At 34.4% G+C, this 19,268-nt stretch overlaps 1 protein-coding gene across 1 annotated transcript in view; it reads left to right on the top strand.

Annotated features, from left to right (window-relative positions):
- The window catches only part of LOC106875009 (uncharacterized), a 118,310-nt gene that overhangs the window by 36,571 nt on the left and 62,471 nt on the right, over window positions 1-19,268 (top strand). The window contains exons 18-28 of the mRNA XM_052971232.1: window positions 1,373-1,547; window positions 4,392-4,538; window positions 5,552-5,648; window positions 6,238-6,317; window positions 9,529-9,630; window positions 10,383-10,514; window positions 11,526-11,639; window positions 13,732-13,829; window positions 15,658-15,753; window positions 16,358-16,529; window positions 17,275-17,576. Coding sequence (XP_052827192.1) covers window positions 1,373-1,547; window positions 4,392-4,538; window positions 5,552-5,648; window positions 6,238-6,317; window positions 9,529-9,630; window positions 10,383-10,514; window positions 11,526-11,639; window positions 13,732-13,829; window positions 15,658-15,753; window positions 16,358-16,529; window positions 17,275-17,576 — 1,515 coding nt within the window. The remainder of the gene's footprint in view (window positions 1-1,372; window positions 1,548-4,391; window positions 4,539-5,551; window positions 5,649-6,237; window positions 6,318-9,528; window positions 9,631-10,382; window positions 10,515-11,525; window positions 11,640-13,731; window positions 13,830-15,657; window positions 15,754-16,357; window positions 16,530-17,274; window positions 17,577-19,268) is intronic.

Below are 19,268 nucleotides of genomic sequence, written 5' to 3'. Positions count from 1 at the left end.
GGCAATTATGCATATTACCAGCACCTCCGAACCTACATAGGCCAGTCAGCTCATCATCTCTCTCTCATGGGGAGAGATATTGAGCTGACAGGCCTATATATATATATATATAGAGAGAGAGAGAGAGTTTATTAATTCATAATCTACTAACTACAAGTCACTTGACTTTAAGAATATAAGTAATAATTATTGATATTACACTTGACTCACAGAGGCAATATATTGTACATGTGAATGTATTAACATAATGTAATATGAATATACCAACATAACCTTTCTATTGGACAGCCTTGCCTGGTAACTGACCATGACAATCTTTCATTTATTATAATAATATACTCACTTAGATGACATGTTGGACATACAACTGTAATTTGTTAGTTGATATACAAATGAGAAAATAGTGATAACATCATTGTACAATGTTATTACCATCACTCTATATAATAATAATTCTATAAGCTTCTCACGAAACTTAGATCATTCTAAACAGTAAAATGTTGCTATATAAAAGTCACAGTAACCAAATTTATTAAATGTCAACTTGTTCTATGTTTTCTTATAAAAACATTTCAAAACAAAGATAAAAAGTGAACATTTAAACCCAGTAATTTAATTATTTTATTTCAAAATTAAGTTTCTGTTTCAGTATTTATTTCCTAAACTTAATTGAATTGTAAGCAGACAAATGAAGCACACATTGTTTATTTTTAAGCCTGTGGTTTCAGCAGAGATCAACTCTTGGTTGTTGATCTTTGCCGTATATATAAAGGATAACATAAGTTATTTCTTGGTTTTATTTTAAAATATATCAGCCATACATGTGTGGTAAGAAGCTTGCTTCCCAACCACATGGTTCCGGGTTCAATCCCACTGTGTGGCACCTTGGGCAAGTGTCTTCTACTATAGCCTCGGGCCAATCAAAGCCTTGTGAGTGGATTTGGTGGACAGAAATTGAAAGAAGCCTGTCATATATATGTATATATATATATATATATATATATATATATGTATATGTTTGTGTGTCTGTGTTTGTCCCTCTACCATCGCTTGACCACTGATGTTGGTGTGTTTATGTCCCTGTAACTCAGTAGTTCGGCAAAAAAGACCAATAAAATAAATACTAAGCTTACGAAGAATAAGTCCTAGGGTTGATTTCTTCAACTAAAAGGCGGTGCTCCAGCATGGCTGCAGTCAAATGACTGAAACAAATAAAAGAATAAAAGAATTGTCATTTACATTGAAATTTTTGGAAATTTATTGTTCTTTATATTATAAAAGTCAGTGTCTTTCATAGATGATCATTAATCCATGCTGTACAAAAAAATGCTTTTGGTATTGAAAAATACTCATTGTATTACCTCTTTGTTAGGTGGATCCAAATTGGTACTATACTTCATGTCGGGATGATTCTTGTTCTTGCGATAGAGGAGGTGACTGCCAGTGCTTCTGCACGGCTGTTGCAGCATATGCTGCCCGCTGTTTGAGAGCTGGTATTTGCATCAACTGGAGAGCACATGAAATGTCCACATCCGAAGAAGTTTGTGGTAAGTTGGATATTGCACAAAAGTTTAATAAAATGTTAATCATTTGTAATAACTTTCGGCAATCCAAAAATTATTTATATTGTCCTTTTGTTAGTAGTATTTACTGTATTTTAACATGTGTAAGGAACCCTCATGTATAAGTAACCCCTTAATTTTGGGGGCTTAACATTTAGAAAAAAGGTTTTGTAAAGGATTATAATACTATCTATGTATAAGAAACTCCCATATTTTTTAAACTTGATTGTTTTGAGTCTGGTTACTTAGTAGAAATAGCAGAGAGATTAGACCAGATTCTTTTTGATACAATAACTACCGGTCAGTTACTGAGGTTGATGTATTCGACTTGCCCCTCCTGTCAAATCACTGCCCTTGTGCTGAAATTTGAAATCAATATTTAGTTTCTTTAGGGTAGCAAACTGGCAGAATTGCCAGCATGCTGGGCAAATTGGTTAGCGGCATTTCATCTATCTTTATGTTCTGAGTTCAAATGCTGCTGAGGTCATCATTGCCTTTCATCATTTTGAGATTGATAAAAATAAGAGTACTGGGGTTAATGTAATCAACTTACCCCTCCCCTAAAATTGCTGGCCTTGTGCCAAAATTTGAAATGAATATTTAGTTCCCTTTCACAATATCCTGATGTCAAGTTCTGCTGGTACTAAGGTTTTTGTTCATTCCACATACAAGCTGTGATTCAACTGACTTTAGATCTCTCTTCAAAAATTATGATATTAAACTCATTTACCCTTTCTAAACTTTTTTACATTATTTTGAGCTCAAAACTGACTGGGGTTAATTTCTGTTAAGTTTGATGAAAGAAGGATCTGTGAAACCAATAAAAAAACCAAAATGTAATTAGGGATGTCTTCCTTGAAATCATTTGGTTTTCTTCCAAGTCAAAAGGCTCCAAAATTTGTTATCATACTCAAGTTAATTTCAGTTGTGCTGTTAGGAATCAAACAATCAAATTTTGAATGTACAACAATAACAGCCCCAACCAGTCTATCCATATTAAGTTTTCTCTGACTATGAAAGATAAATTTCCTTAAAAATACAAGCAATCCGACCCCATAAAAATAAAACAAACAAACAATGTTTAATTCAAGAACATTATATGTAGCCCTAAACAGAGTTAATGTTTCTATGAAGAGATTCTGGGGCCAAAGCAGATTTAGCTTGCCTGCAAATATATTTAATATAGTTTTAAATCACAACCACTTCTGTTGTTGATCAGCTGCTCTCGTTTCACTTGGCTTTATCACCCCTTAAAATCCTTCATGAAAAAATTTAAATGTTTACATGATATCTTTATTCTTTATCCAAATTTATTTTGAAATAGAAATCAATCTAATTTAGTTGCAGTTGGCAGAAAGGCTAAAATACCAAATGATATGTGTTTTGCTACTTTGGTTATGGCCTTTCATTTCTGAAAGGGCATTTCATAAAATCATGCAGCATTGGGTGTTACAAAATAGCACCAGTGATATATTTGAATCAGTTCATTTATCTTTTTTCACACACACACACACACACACACACACACACACACACACACACACACACACACACACACACACACACACACACACACACACACACACACACACACACACACACACACACACACACACACACACACACACACACACACACACATTACATGTTAAGTGTGTGTGTGTGTATTTATACATATATATAGCATCATCATCATTATTTATGGAATGGGTTGGACAGTTCATAAGGAGATGGGAAACCAGAGGACTGCATCAAGCTCTAGTGTCTGCTTTGGCATGGATTGTATGGCTTGATAATGTTCCTAATGCCAACCACTACAGTGTGTACTAGGTACTTTTAACATGGTACCACCATTAATGAGGTCAACAAGATACGCTCAAGACCAGTTCTCTCAACTGAAGAGAATGTAGTATTGAGGCAGATAGCTTTTTGCCAACATATATAATTAAACTTTTATCAGGAAAATGTTGACAGTGATTTCCAAGTTTTGTTTTGCTTGCCTTCATGAGACTGCAAATATTGCATACCCAAGCCAAGACTTTGTCAACCTTTTCGTTGTAAAGTTTAAATAAATATGCACTCTACTGAAAGTATTATGTAATCCTTCTGTATATATATTGAAGGAGCTTACTATCTTAATCAAGAAACCACTTCATGGTCATTTGACCTGCTAAACATAGCAGCATGTCGTTCAATCTGCCAAGACTTCTGATCAATCATCATCATCATCGTTGTTTAAAGTCCGCTTTCCATGCTAGCATGGGTTGGACGAGTTGACTGATGACTGGCAAGCCAGAAGGCTGCACCAGGCTCCAATCTGATCTGGCAGAGTTTCTACAGCTGGATGCCCTTCCTAACGCCAACCACTCTGAGAGTGTAGTGGGTGCTTTTACGTGCCACCGGCACAAGGGCCAGTCACATGGTACTGGCAACAGCCACGCTCAAAAAGGTGTTTTTTACGTGCCGCCTGCACGGGAGCCAGTCCAGCGGCACTGGCAACAACCTCACCCGAATGATTTTCTAACGTGCCACCAGCACATGTGTCATATCTTACAATATTAGAAAAATGGCACATTGGATAATGTGGTCCTTGGTTCCTTACACATGAGGAAAAGACAAAGCTAGAATGCATTTGCTTTTGATCATACATCTGTTCGATCAAGGACTGGGGTTTTATTACTGTCATCATTACTATGGGCAGTCTACATTTTTCCCAAATCCTTTATTTTCCTTCGAGATATTTCCTTCCTATTACAATGTTATATCAAACTTTTAATGATGTATGTTGAAGACAATAAATGGTATTTTTCTCTTTATTTCTTTCTTTAGGAATTCAGTGCCCCACCGGTCGGGAATATTTTCCATGTCACACCTCCTGTCCCAAATCATGTGTAGACTTTGGGAAATCTGATTTTACTTGTACTACTGGAGAAGTTGAAGGGTGTTTCTGTCCAAATGGCACTTATGAACAAGAAGGTATGACCTAAATATTTTATTAGAAATCATTTTTGTATATATATACCATCTATTGAAAATAATATATTCTTAAATAACCTTGTTAATGATTTAATAATAATGATAATAGCAATGAAATTTAATCAAAATCTCACTAATTGCACTGTTAAGTGAGGCTTTTCTTATCATATTAAATTAGACACCACTTTATTATGAATTTAGTTAAAATGTTTTTATAAAACACACACCGGTAAATATTAATTTTGTCAGATATTTTGCAATTAGAATTATAATATAATTATTTCTTCTATAACTTACGAGAGAGAGAGGCAGCTGTTTTATAAATTTGATAAATAAAATTTAAATACAAACCCAGCTATGATAATAGGGTTTGTATTTGAGAATACCATGCAGCATCATATCAAACATGGTATAATCCTCCTCCTCCTCCTCCTCCTCCTCCTCCATAATCTACAGAAAATAAGGAAATTCTCAAATGCAGGAAGACTTTCAGGACAGCTTAAAAAATCAGGCAAATACCCCTTTACACACAATGGGCTTCTGCAAGGTTTCCAGCTACCAAATTCACTCACAAGACATTGGTCAGCCTGAGGCTATAATAGAAGACAGTTGTCCAATGTACCTTGCAGTAGAACTGGATTCAAAACCATGAGCTTTCAAAACTAGCTTTTTGACCACACAACCATACATGTGCCTCTGGGAACAAATAAGATTGTTGGCCCTCACAGTTAGCTTCTCCTGATTTAGTCTTGTGTGTGACCATCAGAGGTCAGCAATGTAAATAACCTTTTCACATAAACCAACAACTTAACACATGGCCAGTAAGCACTCATTTACACAAACACACACACTCATACATGTGCGCATGCACACAGACAAACACACACACACACTCTCATTCTCTCTGAGTTCTTAATTATCAATTTCATTGATAGAAATAAAATACTTTTTGACTGAACTGCTTATTAGTTACCAATTTTTTATCATCTAATTTTTGTCTTTCTTTGTTTCAGGTGATTGCGTTCCAATTAGCGAATGTCTGTGTACTGATCCATCAACTGGAAAGACTTATAAACCTGGTACAGTGGTTATGATGAACTGCAGGAAATGGTACGTATGCATTTTTGCATGTAGTTCTCAGGGACATTCAGCATAACACAGAATGTGACAAGGCTGGCTCTTTGATTTACCGATACAACTCCAGCTGAGTTGACTAGTGCTATGTGAAATAAAGTGTCTTGCTCAAGGACACAATATACCACTGGCTATTGACCTCAGACCTCATGATCGAGAGCCTAAAACACCCTAACCACTAAGCTGTATTCCTTCATCAGACTATTATAAGTGTCTTTTAAATCATCTGTATGACTCCTCTATAACTTTTGACATCATGTTTATGCAAAATATATATATTTGGACTTAAAACTTTCAGCTTTCAAATTACTCTGTCAAATATAATACTTATTTAGTCATTGTTTAGAATTAATCATGCACTATCTTGTAGTAGCTTTGAAACGTTGATGATGCAGTTGTATATCTTCAGAACGACGTAAAGTAAATGTGTGAGGCAGGATCTGGTTAGTTTAGATGTAAAATAGGTAGAATATTCATGTTGGGTAGGACCACCTTAAATGCTAACAATAATATAATGCAATCTTTACATTATGTCTGTAATGAAATATTATCTCTCTGTGAACAGTACCTGTTTTGAAGGAGCATTTAGATGTCAAGAGGGACCTGGGTGTGATACCACAACACAGTTCCCATCTACTACTACACGTAAGTATTATTTGTTTATTTGAATTGGCAGGGTATGGAGCACCTGTAAAATGAAATACAAGTATTGTTTAGACAACTTACTATAAGCAAAATAAAAGGTCACTGTGTATAGGTGTAGTAATTGGTGTTTGTGAAAAAGAAAGCAACCATTGGACTGATGTGTGTTACCTATTTCATTATTTCATTGCGTGGTTTTTGAAAGCTGTGCAAGTCATGTGAGTAGGAACTGTCTGAAAAGTATGAGATAGCTATGAGGTCATGATGAATTTAGCACATAGCTAAGTGTTTGTCACGACTCATTTCACAGCCTCTTTATGTTTGCGATAATTCTCCAAGGCAAAGCAAAGAAGTTCAAGCTTGGCTGTTCAAGTGAATGTTTGTATTTGTATGTTGATAATCTATTTCTTGCAGCCAAGAACTTAGAAGAAAACAAAGAACCTTAGTGTGGAATTGAGAGGCCTTAAAAATCAATTTAGCAAAGAGAAAAATATTAGTTAGCAATAAAGACATTACTACCAATTGGGAATTAGCCATGTGTCATAGATAGAAAGGAAAAATAAGAACTCTACTCTTTTTATCAACTATGAACAATGATGGCATCCCTTTATTTCATGAGACTATAGAGCTGAGCCTGGAAAGTCTTGTTTCAGTCTCACTGCTTTGACTGTAGACACCCACAAATGAGTAGTAATCCTGATTGAAGTGACTGCTCTTGAAGGTGTTGTATGCTAGTCTTGTTCTGGTGCTGTTTTTCTGTTGGTTTTGCTTTCCTTCATAGCATCCCATTTTTATTAAGTCTTGCCTAGTTCCACTTTTCAACAATAAAATGATGAGTACATAAAATGTCTTGTGGAATCTCAGGAATGATAACTGAAAAGAAGGGTTTCTGTGTTGAAAGATATGCACAAGAGTAATTATCTGTTAAATCACCCAAGAACTATCTGTCTATAGCTATCTGGTCAGGTGACTTGCCTGAACCAATGCAACTCTTCCACACCATATGTCCCAGTCTTCCAAAGTAGTCTTCATATCCTCAACTTGATATCCAGCATCTTCCATGAGTTGATTGATATATGTTCTTGGTCTGCTGATACCTGTATGTTGATGTGTGGGTTTCTAGAGGAGATCACTGGATATTTCATCCTTGCTTTTCCAGCAGTATCTTGATTAACATGTTCTTTTTTGACAACTGAGGTGATGGTAGGAAGACTGCCATACAGTTTCTGCTTTGTTGTGTCTATATAGTAGTCTTTCTGCCAAGAAAGACTGAAAACTTCGCAGAGCTTTCTTGTGTTTGTACTGCCAACTTTCTTTTCAAGTCTCTTGTTCAGTGTCCATGTTGAAGAGTCACAGAGAAATAATGATTCAACAACCATGCTTAATTGCTCAGAAATTTCTTTAGAATACATGATAATTTCCATCACCTTGGTTACCATATCAGCTGTGCAGAGGAAGTTGGTGGAGGGTGGGTGAAAGCATAATAACTCAAGTAAAGATTGGGAGGGAACAATTTTGGGGGTTGTTGCTGTTGTTCACATCAAGAAGCTTCAATCCTTGAGCAAAGGACAGCTTGTATGATGCTGCTGCATGAAGTGTTATACTGCATAGTAATGCATCATGGGCACTGAATAGAGATGTGTAAAGACTGGAAAGAAATGGGGGAAACATATAGAATATCAGTGTGTATAATATAGAATATCAGTGTGTATAAATGATAGCTCACAAGTGAATTGAGAGAACTGGGTATCAAAACATTTAGCTGTAGTGTACAAAAGAGAAGAGTGTGATATGTTTTGTAGAGAAAGAATAATGACTTTGTGAAAAAATGTCAAATAGTGTATGAAGAAGAGATGTATAGGAAAGGAAGAACTATGAAGAACATAAGCAGAAATAGTCAAGACTGGTCTCAAGTTGGTAAGACTTACAAAAGAGATGATGAAGAACAGTGGCAAGATGGATACTGTGCTGAAACAACTCAGGCAAGCACTGAAAAGCAGAAGTAAAATGTCACTGCTACTGATAATGATGATGATAGTGGTGGGGGTGATAAGGATGATGATGATGATGATCAATTGTTTTAAATTATAGACTTAATTATTTTATAGAATCTAAAGACAAAATGGATATTTGTTTTTCCTTCTTCTTTGCTATATGTTTTCTTCATTTGTCTATCTATTTCCTTTTTACAGCCTATCACTTTAGTAACACCTTCCCATTGAATTTTCTGTCATTTTCATAGATTTTATTATTGTATTATCAGCATTTTAGAGTTGAATTCCCTCCTTTCTTCCATCACTACAGTGAGGAATAAACAATAAACATAATTTGCTTCATTAACCCAACATTAGCTTTCTTTGTGAAGGAGAAAATTATCACCAGACTGTCTGTTGCATGTCATTTATTACGTTGTACATGTCATCTACCAGAAGATTACATCATAGACACGAAGTTCATAAGATATACAGGTGTTATCTATACGTAACGAAAATCCATTCTTAAAATCTTCAAATTAAGTGGCCAAACTCAGACCAGTATTTCACAAGAACTGTTTCACTATAAAGCTACACATTGTCTTCTTTCTCTTCAGTTGTACTACAATGTTTTCTGCTTTCCATAACATGACAACTGCTTACCATCTGCTATTTAAACCAAGCCTGTGTATCTTTTCTTTTTCCCTAAATTTTGTCTTGCATCTCATCCCATATCTGTGTAATGTACCATATACCCTACCATTCTTCGGGACAGCCTTCCGTAACTCCCTACACCCTGACTTTTTTCATTTATCCACTACCATGCTATAGTAAAAACATAGGCATTTGACATTGTTAACCTCACTCACCTTTCCTCATACTTCAAAGTTTTATCAAAAGGTCGATGTTAGGCCTCACACCCTACTAAGTTTAATGCCACTTTGGTGCTTGTGTGTCAAAGTAGAGTTCATACTACAAACCATACAGACCAGATCCTTGATTCTTGCCCCATCCCCATTTTTGCTACAGATGTTCAGTCCAGACATCAGCTACACCTGTCTCTCCAGCTAATGAAGATCTATAAACATTGCAATCCTTGAATCTCCTCTCCTGCCCAGCATATAAAATAAATTAATCATTGACCTTCTATCACAGATTTTCTAACCAAACAGCAACAACAAAACCAATTCAATTATGAGAATTTCTTCATTAAAATTTTCATGATTAATATCTCTTTTCAGAGCTTTGTGTTGGTGATGACAAAATGTTCTGTGATGGATTCTGTGCTACTATTTGTGATGGAAACAGAGAATGTCTTTATGATCTTGATGAAATCAATTGCAGTAAGTTTTATACATTATTAAAATTATATTATTTCCTCAAGTTATGTTCTGTTAGAATTGAGCACATTGCTTCCAGTCTGTCAGGAATTTCATTCAAGACTAAAACATTGATAATTGATTGATGAAAATTTTGATTATTATAAAAATACTTCAGTTTTCCAAGCCTTAAATATTGCAGTAATAGAAATCATAAATTACAATGGAAAAAAATGTGATGTCAGCTAGTTATTAGATGAGAAAATATTGTACATCTATATTTTGCTTCTATTGGATTGGTTCTTGCTACTTCTACAAGAAAACTGCGTGCAGGTACTCAATACTGTGTATGCAGTGCAAATAATGTCTGTACAAAAGATACAATAGAATCTTACAAATACCTTCAGCATTATTTACCTTTGAGGGATATTTGTCCTCATCTTGTTTGTTAATACAACATTTCGGCTGATATACCCTCCAGCCTTCATCAGGTGTCTTGGGGGAAATTTCGAACCTGGGTTCTCATTCCTAAGGTATTTTTCGATGTCATTTTATTATTATTATTATTCAGGTCAGTGCCTGGAATCAAACTTGGAATCTTGGGGTTAGTAGCCCACGCTCTTAACCATGGGCATATGGTGTAGTGGTTAAGAGTGCGGACTACTAACCCCAAGATTCTGAGTTCGATTCCAGGCAGTGACCTGATTTTGCAATGTGAGTATCATTCAATCGTTTAAATAATCATCTTAATAATAAAATCTTCCTTTATTGTTCAGCATCTACGACAGTGGCACCAACAACTCTGTACACAACCCTGTCAACACTTACAAGTTTCTCATCTTATCACACTGGCACTGGATTTTCTTTAACAACACCATTTGGGTCTACAACTCCACCAACTACTATAGGTCGGTAATTACTATTATTATTATTGTTTTACTTCTCAGAGCGCTTGATCTTGTTTGCTCAGGTAGATTCAGTGAGAGCAGACAGCTGCCTACTGTCAGAGGTCTCATAGGGTCTCTTTCTGCTATGATTATTATTATTATTATTATTATTATTTCTAACTAAATTTCCTTTCCAATTTTACAAATTTTACATATTTGCATTCTAATGCAAAGATACCTACAGACATACACACATGCAACATTGCTAAATAACATAATTTTAAAAAGAGGTTTGATAAAATCAAACAGCAAAAATATTTGACATTAACCTTTTAGCATTTAAGCTGGCCATATCTGGCCCAAATATTCTATGTCTTATACCCAAGCTGACCAGATCTCACACTTACTCTACAATTTCGCTGTAAAAATAAACACTCACAATAGGCGTAGGAGTGGCTGTGTGGTAAGTAGCTTGCTTACGAACCACATAGTACCGGGTTCAGTCCCACTGCATGGCACCTTGGGCAAGTGTCTTTTACTATAGCCTCGGGCTGACCAAAGCCTTGTGAGTGAATTTGGTAGACAGAAACTGAAAGAAGCCCGTCGTATATATGTATATATATATATGTGTGTGTGTTTCTGTGTCTGTGCTTGTCTTCCCAACATCACTTGACAACCGATGCTGGTGTGTTTACGTTCCCGTAACTTAGTGGTTCGGCAAAGGAGACTGATAGAATAAGTACTAGGCTTACAAAGAACAAGTCCTGGGGTTGATTTGCTCGACTAAAGGTGGTTGTCCAGCATGGCCACAGTCAAATGACTGAAACAAGTAAAAGAGTAAAGAGTAAAAGAGAGTACATCATAGAAATTTACAAACTAGAAGATAATGCTTGATTAAATCAAAACAATGTGAATGAATAATCTGAATGCTAAAGGGTTAATGCATCTGATTTCCAAAATATATTTGTTTTGTATAAAAATATAAATGTTGACATAATTAATATATTATCATTGTCTTATGTCTTTTTGCAGAGTGCAAATATCCTTACATCAAAACTCCTTGTAAGAAGAAATGTGAAAGTTTCTGTCATTCAGTAGCACCACCAGAGGGATGTATAAAAAATGAAACTTATCCTTGTGTTGAAGGTTGGTGTTGCTTTAAAATTTTCTCTTTGAAATATTTCTCTAATCAAAGCTTATTTTGATATAAACGTTGCATCGTCTTCCGATGAAAAATATTTTTTGACTAGAAATATTGGTTTGAAGTTTTAGCACAAGGCCAGCAAGCTCGGGGGAGGGGGTAAGTTCATTAGAATGACCTCAGTGTTCAGCTGGTACTTATTTTATCGACCCCAAGAGGATGAAAGGCAAAACCAACCCTGATGGCATTTGAACTTAGGACATAAAATCGTAAGAAATGCTGCTAAGCAATTTTTCTGGTATGGTAATGATTCTGCCAGCTTGTCACCACTCTTCAACTAGGAACATTTCTTTCTACTATAGACATTAGGCCTGAAATTTTAGGAGGTGAGGTAGTTGCTTACATTGACCCAGTGCGCTGCTGGTACTTATTTTATTGACCTCAAAAGGATAAAAGGCTAAGTCGACCTTGATGGAATTCAAAACTCAGAATGTAAAGATGAATGAAACGCTGCTAAGCATTTTTCCCAGCATGCTAACAATTCTGCCAGCTCACTGCTGTTTTTCAACTAGGGATATTAAAATGAATTATACCTTGAAATGTAAAGTTATTGAAGTAATTACTTTGTTATTTTTATTACTGATAGTTGAATGGTTTATTGCTAGTTACTTACTTAAGTACCAGTTAATCTACCAGTGAATTGTTTTTTGTGCCAGACAAACTGAACAAAGTAACTACTTAAGTTACTATTCTATGAGTGTTTAGTTATGCAATTCTTCGTTTTTTGGCTACTATTCTAAACTTAGACTTAAGCAGAGAAACTCTGGTAGAACTTCCTCTTCGTTTTCCAATCCTGCTAATGTTTACATGTCATTCTAAAAATAAAGAACCACATCATCAAAATCTCAAAACTACCAGATAATGCATCGTTAAATCAAAATAATGTGAATAAATAAACATTACATTTGACGAAGAAATCTGAATGTTTAAGGGTTAAGCATGCTCATCAAAAGCAGATTTGAGTCCCAAGTGGTTCTTATTATTTCTATAACTATGGTTAAATGAAGTAATATTTTATTAAGAGCATAGCTTCATTGAATGGTAGCTATCCTGTTTTTGGCAAAAGTCTTTTTTTGTCTTTTATATCTGAGGACTATAAAATAAGTAGCAGTACCTAGATATGGGGCTTCATATTGACTAGTGTCTTGTGAAGGTTATTTGGTTGATAAAGACTGTGTTGAAACCTCAATGAGAAACTTCCCATTTTTGAATGAAACACACTTGTGATGTTTGTTCTGTACTGAGTTGTAGACATCTTTTTGTCACCTTCCTCATCAAAAATGCTGTGAACCAGTGAAGAGATTACCCTATTGTAAACTTGTAACCAATGTCACTGATTGTGTTATGAAATAAATGTAGAAAAATAAACAAATCACTAGTTTATAAAATTTAGTTAATGAGGTGAAATTTAGTTCATGAGGTAATACGTAAGAGAGCAGTTAAGTATCAGAAAACAGAGAGAACTGGACTATATATTATTAATAATTTAGTTTCATCTTTCTACATTTTGAGTTAAAATATTGCTGGATATCAGCTATGCCATTCATTCCTCTGGGTTTTATATAACAACTACTAGTCATATGCTGGCATCAAGTCGATATGTTTCTACCTTTTCTGTGTTCATTTATGATTTGGCTCCAATGCAGGAAATCATTATGTTGAAACACTGAACCTGTTGTTTCATAGATACTTAGTTTTACATCTCACCTGACATGATATTTTTAACTCCCCAAATTCCAAAATAGATGTAATAAGTGCTACAAGAATGTTAGGACTGACCAATCTCCTAAAATCCAGCATGAGATTTAAAATAATTAGCCTTGTACCTTATCGAAAGTAATCAATGTTTCTATTGAAAAAGTTAAGCAATAGAATTTGAAGAAACTAGCGATGGTTTCTGTTGGCAAATATTAAAAAGTAAAAGTGCCAAAAAGGAATAATTTTGTTTGCTGTGGGGAAGAAGAAAATCTAGATATTTCAGGTAGAGTCCATAAACAGAAAAAGTAATAATTCCTTTGCTATTTTATTTATTTACAGGTTGTGATTTAGCACCAGGCTTCTCTATAGGTCCTACTGGTCCTGTTAAAGAACTCATGTGCAGTTGCAAAGATGAAGTGAATAATGTAACACGAGAGGTATGACTTACCAATAATAACATAATCACCTCTACCAACACTATCATTACATTATTATGATGAACATGATCATCATCGTAATGATAAAGATCATCTTAAGCATCATATTTACTATATTCATTGTTATTACCCACTATCTTCAATAATGCCCAAAGTTATGAATAATAGGAAAAATATTTATTTATAAATCCTTTTGATATAGATATGTCTGAGACTGCCCTGGGTGCTGTGATAGAAACATTGTTTAGTTTATGGTGATTGAAATTAAAATCTGCCTCCAAAATTTCATGTTAATTAATGTTCTAAACATCATCTTAGTAATGATTAAGTGTAGTGTATTTCAATGGAAATATGGTGACAAAAGCATTAATCAAATGCTTCAGATTAATATATAAATGTTTGACCTTCCATAATCACAAGCATCCAAACAACAGATGATCAGTCCTTCTGACTTCAGGAAGTGTGAGTATCACCAACATTAGCAACAGCATTGTCATCACTTACAACACTAACATCAATAACAAGCATATCATTAACACCACTTACTAAGCTTACCTTCATCCTTTCTTGTTATTACTATTCCTAGAAATACGTCTGCTTATTTAACTCATATGTTACAGAATTATTTCTAGAATTAAGGCAGTGAAATCTCTAAAACTGTTGACTCCTCAAATTAATGCCTAGCTTTATGGTTTTTTCCCACCTTATGTTTCAATTAATTATCAGAATAATAAAGACTTCAGAAAAATAACTCATAATTAAACTGGTGTTAGGAACATAAACTAAAATGGAATTTCAATGGAAAATTTTAATTTAGATAATTTTAAAATGGAATTTGTATCATATAACCAGGGTCAATTTCAGGCATGTTGGTATCAAAAGGGTTAAATTCTTGTGACATCAACCTAATTGAAAGTCATTTACTGTAGTCAAAGTCAGTTTTTCTCTGGTCAGATTACATACTTTCTAATATAGGTAAACAGTATTAACTAAGTAGTAATAGAAATTTCAGTCTAAAAGCTTTCTTTTGAAAATTGTAATCCAAAAATGTATGCAGGGCAGTGTAAATGAATATCATTATACTTGATGTTAATCCATTTTCCCTATGATGTATTGCTTAATTTTTAAAACACAGTTACTGAATTTGAAGGCATAAATGATGCACCGGCATTGCATGTTCAAAGGAAAAAAGTTTTTGTGCATTAAAACACAAAATTAACTTATGGGAGGTGCAACTTTGCATTTAGGACTTGGGGTGATTTCTTTTGAGACAATTTTTTCTTTGCTAAAAGTGCTTCTTACTCACCATCAAACATGGTATATTGTCAAATCTCCCATCAGATGCTTAAATTTAGATATTTATTTAAATTGTCTAGAATCAGATTAAAAAAAGTATTTGACCATAATTGCATTAAAGGAAAGATATGTAATTAACTATATATTATCATACTTCAATTTTCAAGTTTGCTGTTCTATGTTTGGGAAAATTATTTCAATGAAAAGTCTTTTAAATCAAGACTTAAAAATTATATTCCCACACAATTAATGTTCATTAATTGATTGTTTGTCTTAAATCAATACCGATCCATACTGGACAACTGATTCCAATTAGCATGTTTTCTGTGTAAGAAGAAAACTTGCTGCTTTGTAATTATGTTGCAACACTTCTTAAATATCTCAGGTGAATGGCCTCTTGTTGAAGATTGGTGGAATTCTAAGATTTCAGCTTTGTTTTCTTGTTTAATTTGATGTCTATAAAACAAAAGCCAGTGAAAGCCAATGATTTCAAAATATATTGAAGCAAAATTTAATGTACAATTTTTTTTAGGCTTATGAAAGCTGGGACCGAGGATGTGACCGTTGTGAATGTTCCAATAACACAGTTACATGTAGAAATAGCTGTGGTAGTATAACTTGTCCTCCAGTAAGTATAATTCTTTTAATTACTAAATTAAGAATAAGTGAGAGCTAATTAACTTTATCTTATATCTTTTACCTGTTTCAGTAATTGAACTGCAACCTTGAAGAGTTTAGTTGAATGAACTGACACTTAGTACTTGTTTATAAGCCTGGTACTTATTCTGTCAGTTTCCTTTGTCAAACTGCTAAGTTACAGGGATTATATAAACAAGCCAACACTGTTTGTTAGGCTGTGTGCTGGACAAGTACAAACACAAAAGCACACATGCATGCACGCACACACACACACACACACTTTCACATACACAAACACTCTTACTTGATGGAGCTGGGGTCATCCCAGGTGAGTGACCCCAAAGACATCATCATGAGTAAAGCTGACCAGGTCCACCAGAGCTCTCCATTGAATGGTTATGAGTTATGGTTTTCAGGTTGTTGACCTTGGGTCTGTTCAATCAGGGCTGACCGAGAGCCAAACAGCAACAGCGACAATGTGACCTAGGTCAGCATTCACAAGTATTATCATGTTATGATAGCTTTTCAAATATATTTATTGTTGTATGCTTTTTAATCTGTGGAGTAAAAGCAGTTTACTACTTTATTTACAGGGTTTGGAACTCATGACTCCTGCTGGAGAATGTTGTCCTAAGTGTGTACCAATAACTACCACATCACCATATGTAACAACACCAACAACCTTTGTGACATTAAACGGAACACAAACGACAATATCTCCCTCCCTGCAAACATACCCATCAGTACCATCAACTACACCTGAAGGTTTGAATTCTTTTTACAAATTGAACTTGTAACTGTACACTAACAAAATATTCATCAATTTATACAGTGCTCACTCTGTCTACAGTTGCATATTACACCATCCTGTAGTACATATTTATAGTTCAGCAGTGTTGGACTGAGAATTAATCCTTTACCATTCTGATTACTCTGTCTAATGTAATGCTTATTAATTCTCATTGTTTTGAATTACTCATGCATTATCTTGTAGGTTTGAGATTTTGATGATGTGATTGTTTATTTTTAGAATGATATTGTACAGGGTGTCCACAAAGTCTGGGTACATGGGGATTAACACATACTTTAAGAAATTATTATTTCTTACATTTAATTGTTTATGTTATGATTCTATTTACTCCATGTACCCACGTGGGGATTAACACATACTTTAAGAAATTATTATTTCTTATATTTAATTGTTTATGCTATGATTTTATTTACTCCATGTACCCAGACTTTGTGGACACCCTGTACAGTATGATGGTATTGTAGAAGAGAAAAGATCTAGCTAGTTTGAACATAAGGTAGAATATTTGAGCTGATTATGGCTGGTTTAAATGTGAAAGGGTTAAATGTCTATTAAAAACACAATGCAAAGTTAGAGATAATGTACAAACATTTGATCACCATTGAATTGATTGAACAACATCCTGAAAATAACTTTACCACTTATTATCTGTACCTATTATTCTGAAATTTGTGATAATGTATTACATTTGCATTGTAGAATGTATTGTTGTGGATTGGATGTCATCTATGGATCCACTTTTGATACCTGATGAGCGAATACAAGGCTACCCAACTAAAGTAGGCATAGCTTCTGATGCCAGAGTTAACAGACCTGGTTGGGCCGTTCCAGTTGATTTAGTGTTGCATCCTTTACTTATTGTCACTGTGGCTACAGATGATGAACCACTTGTTGAAGTACTTAGTCAAAAGCTTGTAACAAATGCCAAGAAATATGCAGTTTTTATTAAGACTAAAGATAATGAAGAATGGGCTGCTGTGGACCAGAATAAAGAAGAGTCTGTGAGTTGTTTTCCATTGTATACTGAGTTTTTATGATATTTTTCAAATTTGACTTTGTTGTTGCGCAAAAATATTCTAGCTGTATCCATTCCATTGTTTTCTTTCAGATAAAGTCTCTCTAGAACTAAATTTTCCAAAGTGCCTTCTTTTTTTAAATACAACATAGTGTGATTTGAGGGTAATTTGGTTGCTAGTTCTTGCAGGTTAAATGATAATGTTGAGGCTGTTTTTCAATCCCATCAAACAAATAAGGAAACAAAATCCTCCAGAGCAACACCTTTTCCATTTCATCCACTGAGACCATGAGGCAGGCAGACAAGTTTTATGTCTTTTAAACACAGCAACTAAAATGATATTAAATAAAGACGAAGGTGCCAGAGAGGCACCTTCAATGAAACCAATAATGTTTATGGATAAAGCTATATATAACTCTCTTATTACAAATGCCATCAACTTATCCAGCTTACACACACACACACACACACACACACACACACACAAATTAGTTCTGGGGTCAATTCATTCGGCTAAAATTCTACAAGGCAGTGGCCCAGCATGGCTGCAGACTAATGATTGAAACAAATAAAAGATAAATGATAAAAGACATATTAAATTGAGTGGTCGTAATTGGAATGCTTTTGTGTGCTAGATTACTGAAATACAAAATGTGTGGCAGAATATATATACATATATATACATAAAGTGGTGTACATGATGGCATATAAACAGAAATCAAGTTAATTTTATCATTTGTTTCTGCTTTTGGTTTTAAATTTTATCTCTGAATCATTTTAATCTGTTTCTAAGACAGTAAGAAATAAAAAAAAAAACAATGAGTCATATAATCTTACAGGGATACAGGAAATACAATGAATATTTAATGTATTAATAATATCATAAAAATATGTAACATTATTATAATGATTTAAATTTCTTTATTATACACCTGTCAACTTGGACAATAAATGTAACATGCTATCCCAAATATGGTTATGAAAATATTAGTAAAATTTGGCTTTATCATATTTTGGGGGTTAAAAATTTGGTAGAAAAATGTGCAATATACATGAATAAATGTAGTACTTTCATTAAAGAAATCTAAATATTTCTTGCATTCTACTAGAATTATTAGCCTCTGGATTTCTTTGTCAAATATTCTCAGGATAATTTCCCATGATGGTTATGCAAACAACCTTTACTTTCTGGGTCAGGCTACATTTTATGTATCAAAGATTCAGCTGTGCATTGCCCCTTAATTCAACTCCCTCTTTATACTATGTGTGTTTGTTTGTGTGTGTGTATTTACCATGACAAGTATAAGTTTGAAAGCTATGTCAGTGGAAAGGAGTTCCAACTAGATGAAATCTCCAAGCAGTTTAAATGCAGAAGTATCTGATATCCAAATGGCTAACAGTGTCAGCAGAAGGGCATCCAGGAGTTATGATCTGGATGCAGCCTGGCCCCTCAGTGTGTAAGAGGCCAAGGGTCGAAATACTTGGCTGAGGTGGGTCCCTTCTCCGAAGACTTTCCGCTGTTCAACTCACTTAAGATTTTCTTAGCAATGTGTGTGCGTGCGTGCATGTGTGTGTGTGTGTGTGTGTGTGTGTGAAAATGAAAAGCACATTTCTGCTGGTTATTATTTTCTTCTTTAATAATCCTTGGCCATTAAATAAATATATAATATCCATTAAA

The sequence above is a fragment of the Octopus bimaculoides genome, chromosome 10 (genome assembly GCF_001194135.2).
Source record: "Octopus bimaculoides isolate UCB-OBI-ISO-001 chromosome 10, ASM119413v2, whole genome shotgun sequence".
Classification (NCBI taxonomy): Eukaryota; Metazoa; Mollusca; class Cephalopoda; order Octopoda; family Octopodidae; genus Octopus; species Octopus bimaculoides.
This window is presented reverse-complemented; position numbering and strand designations above follow the sequence as displayed.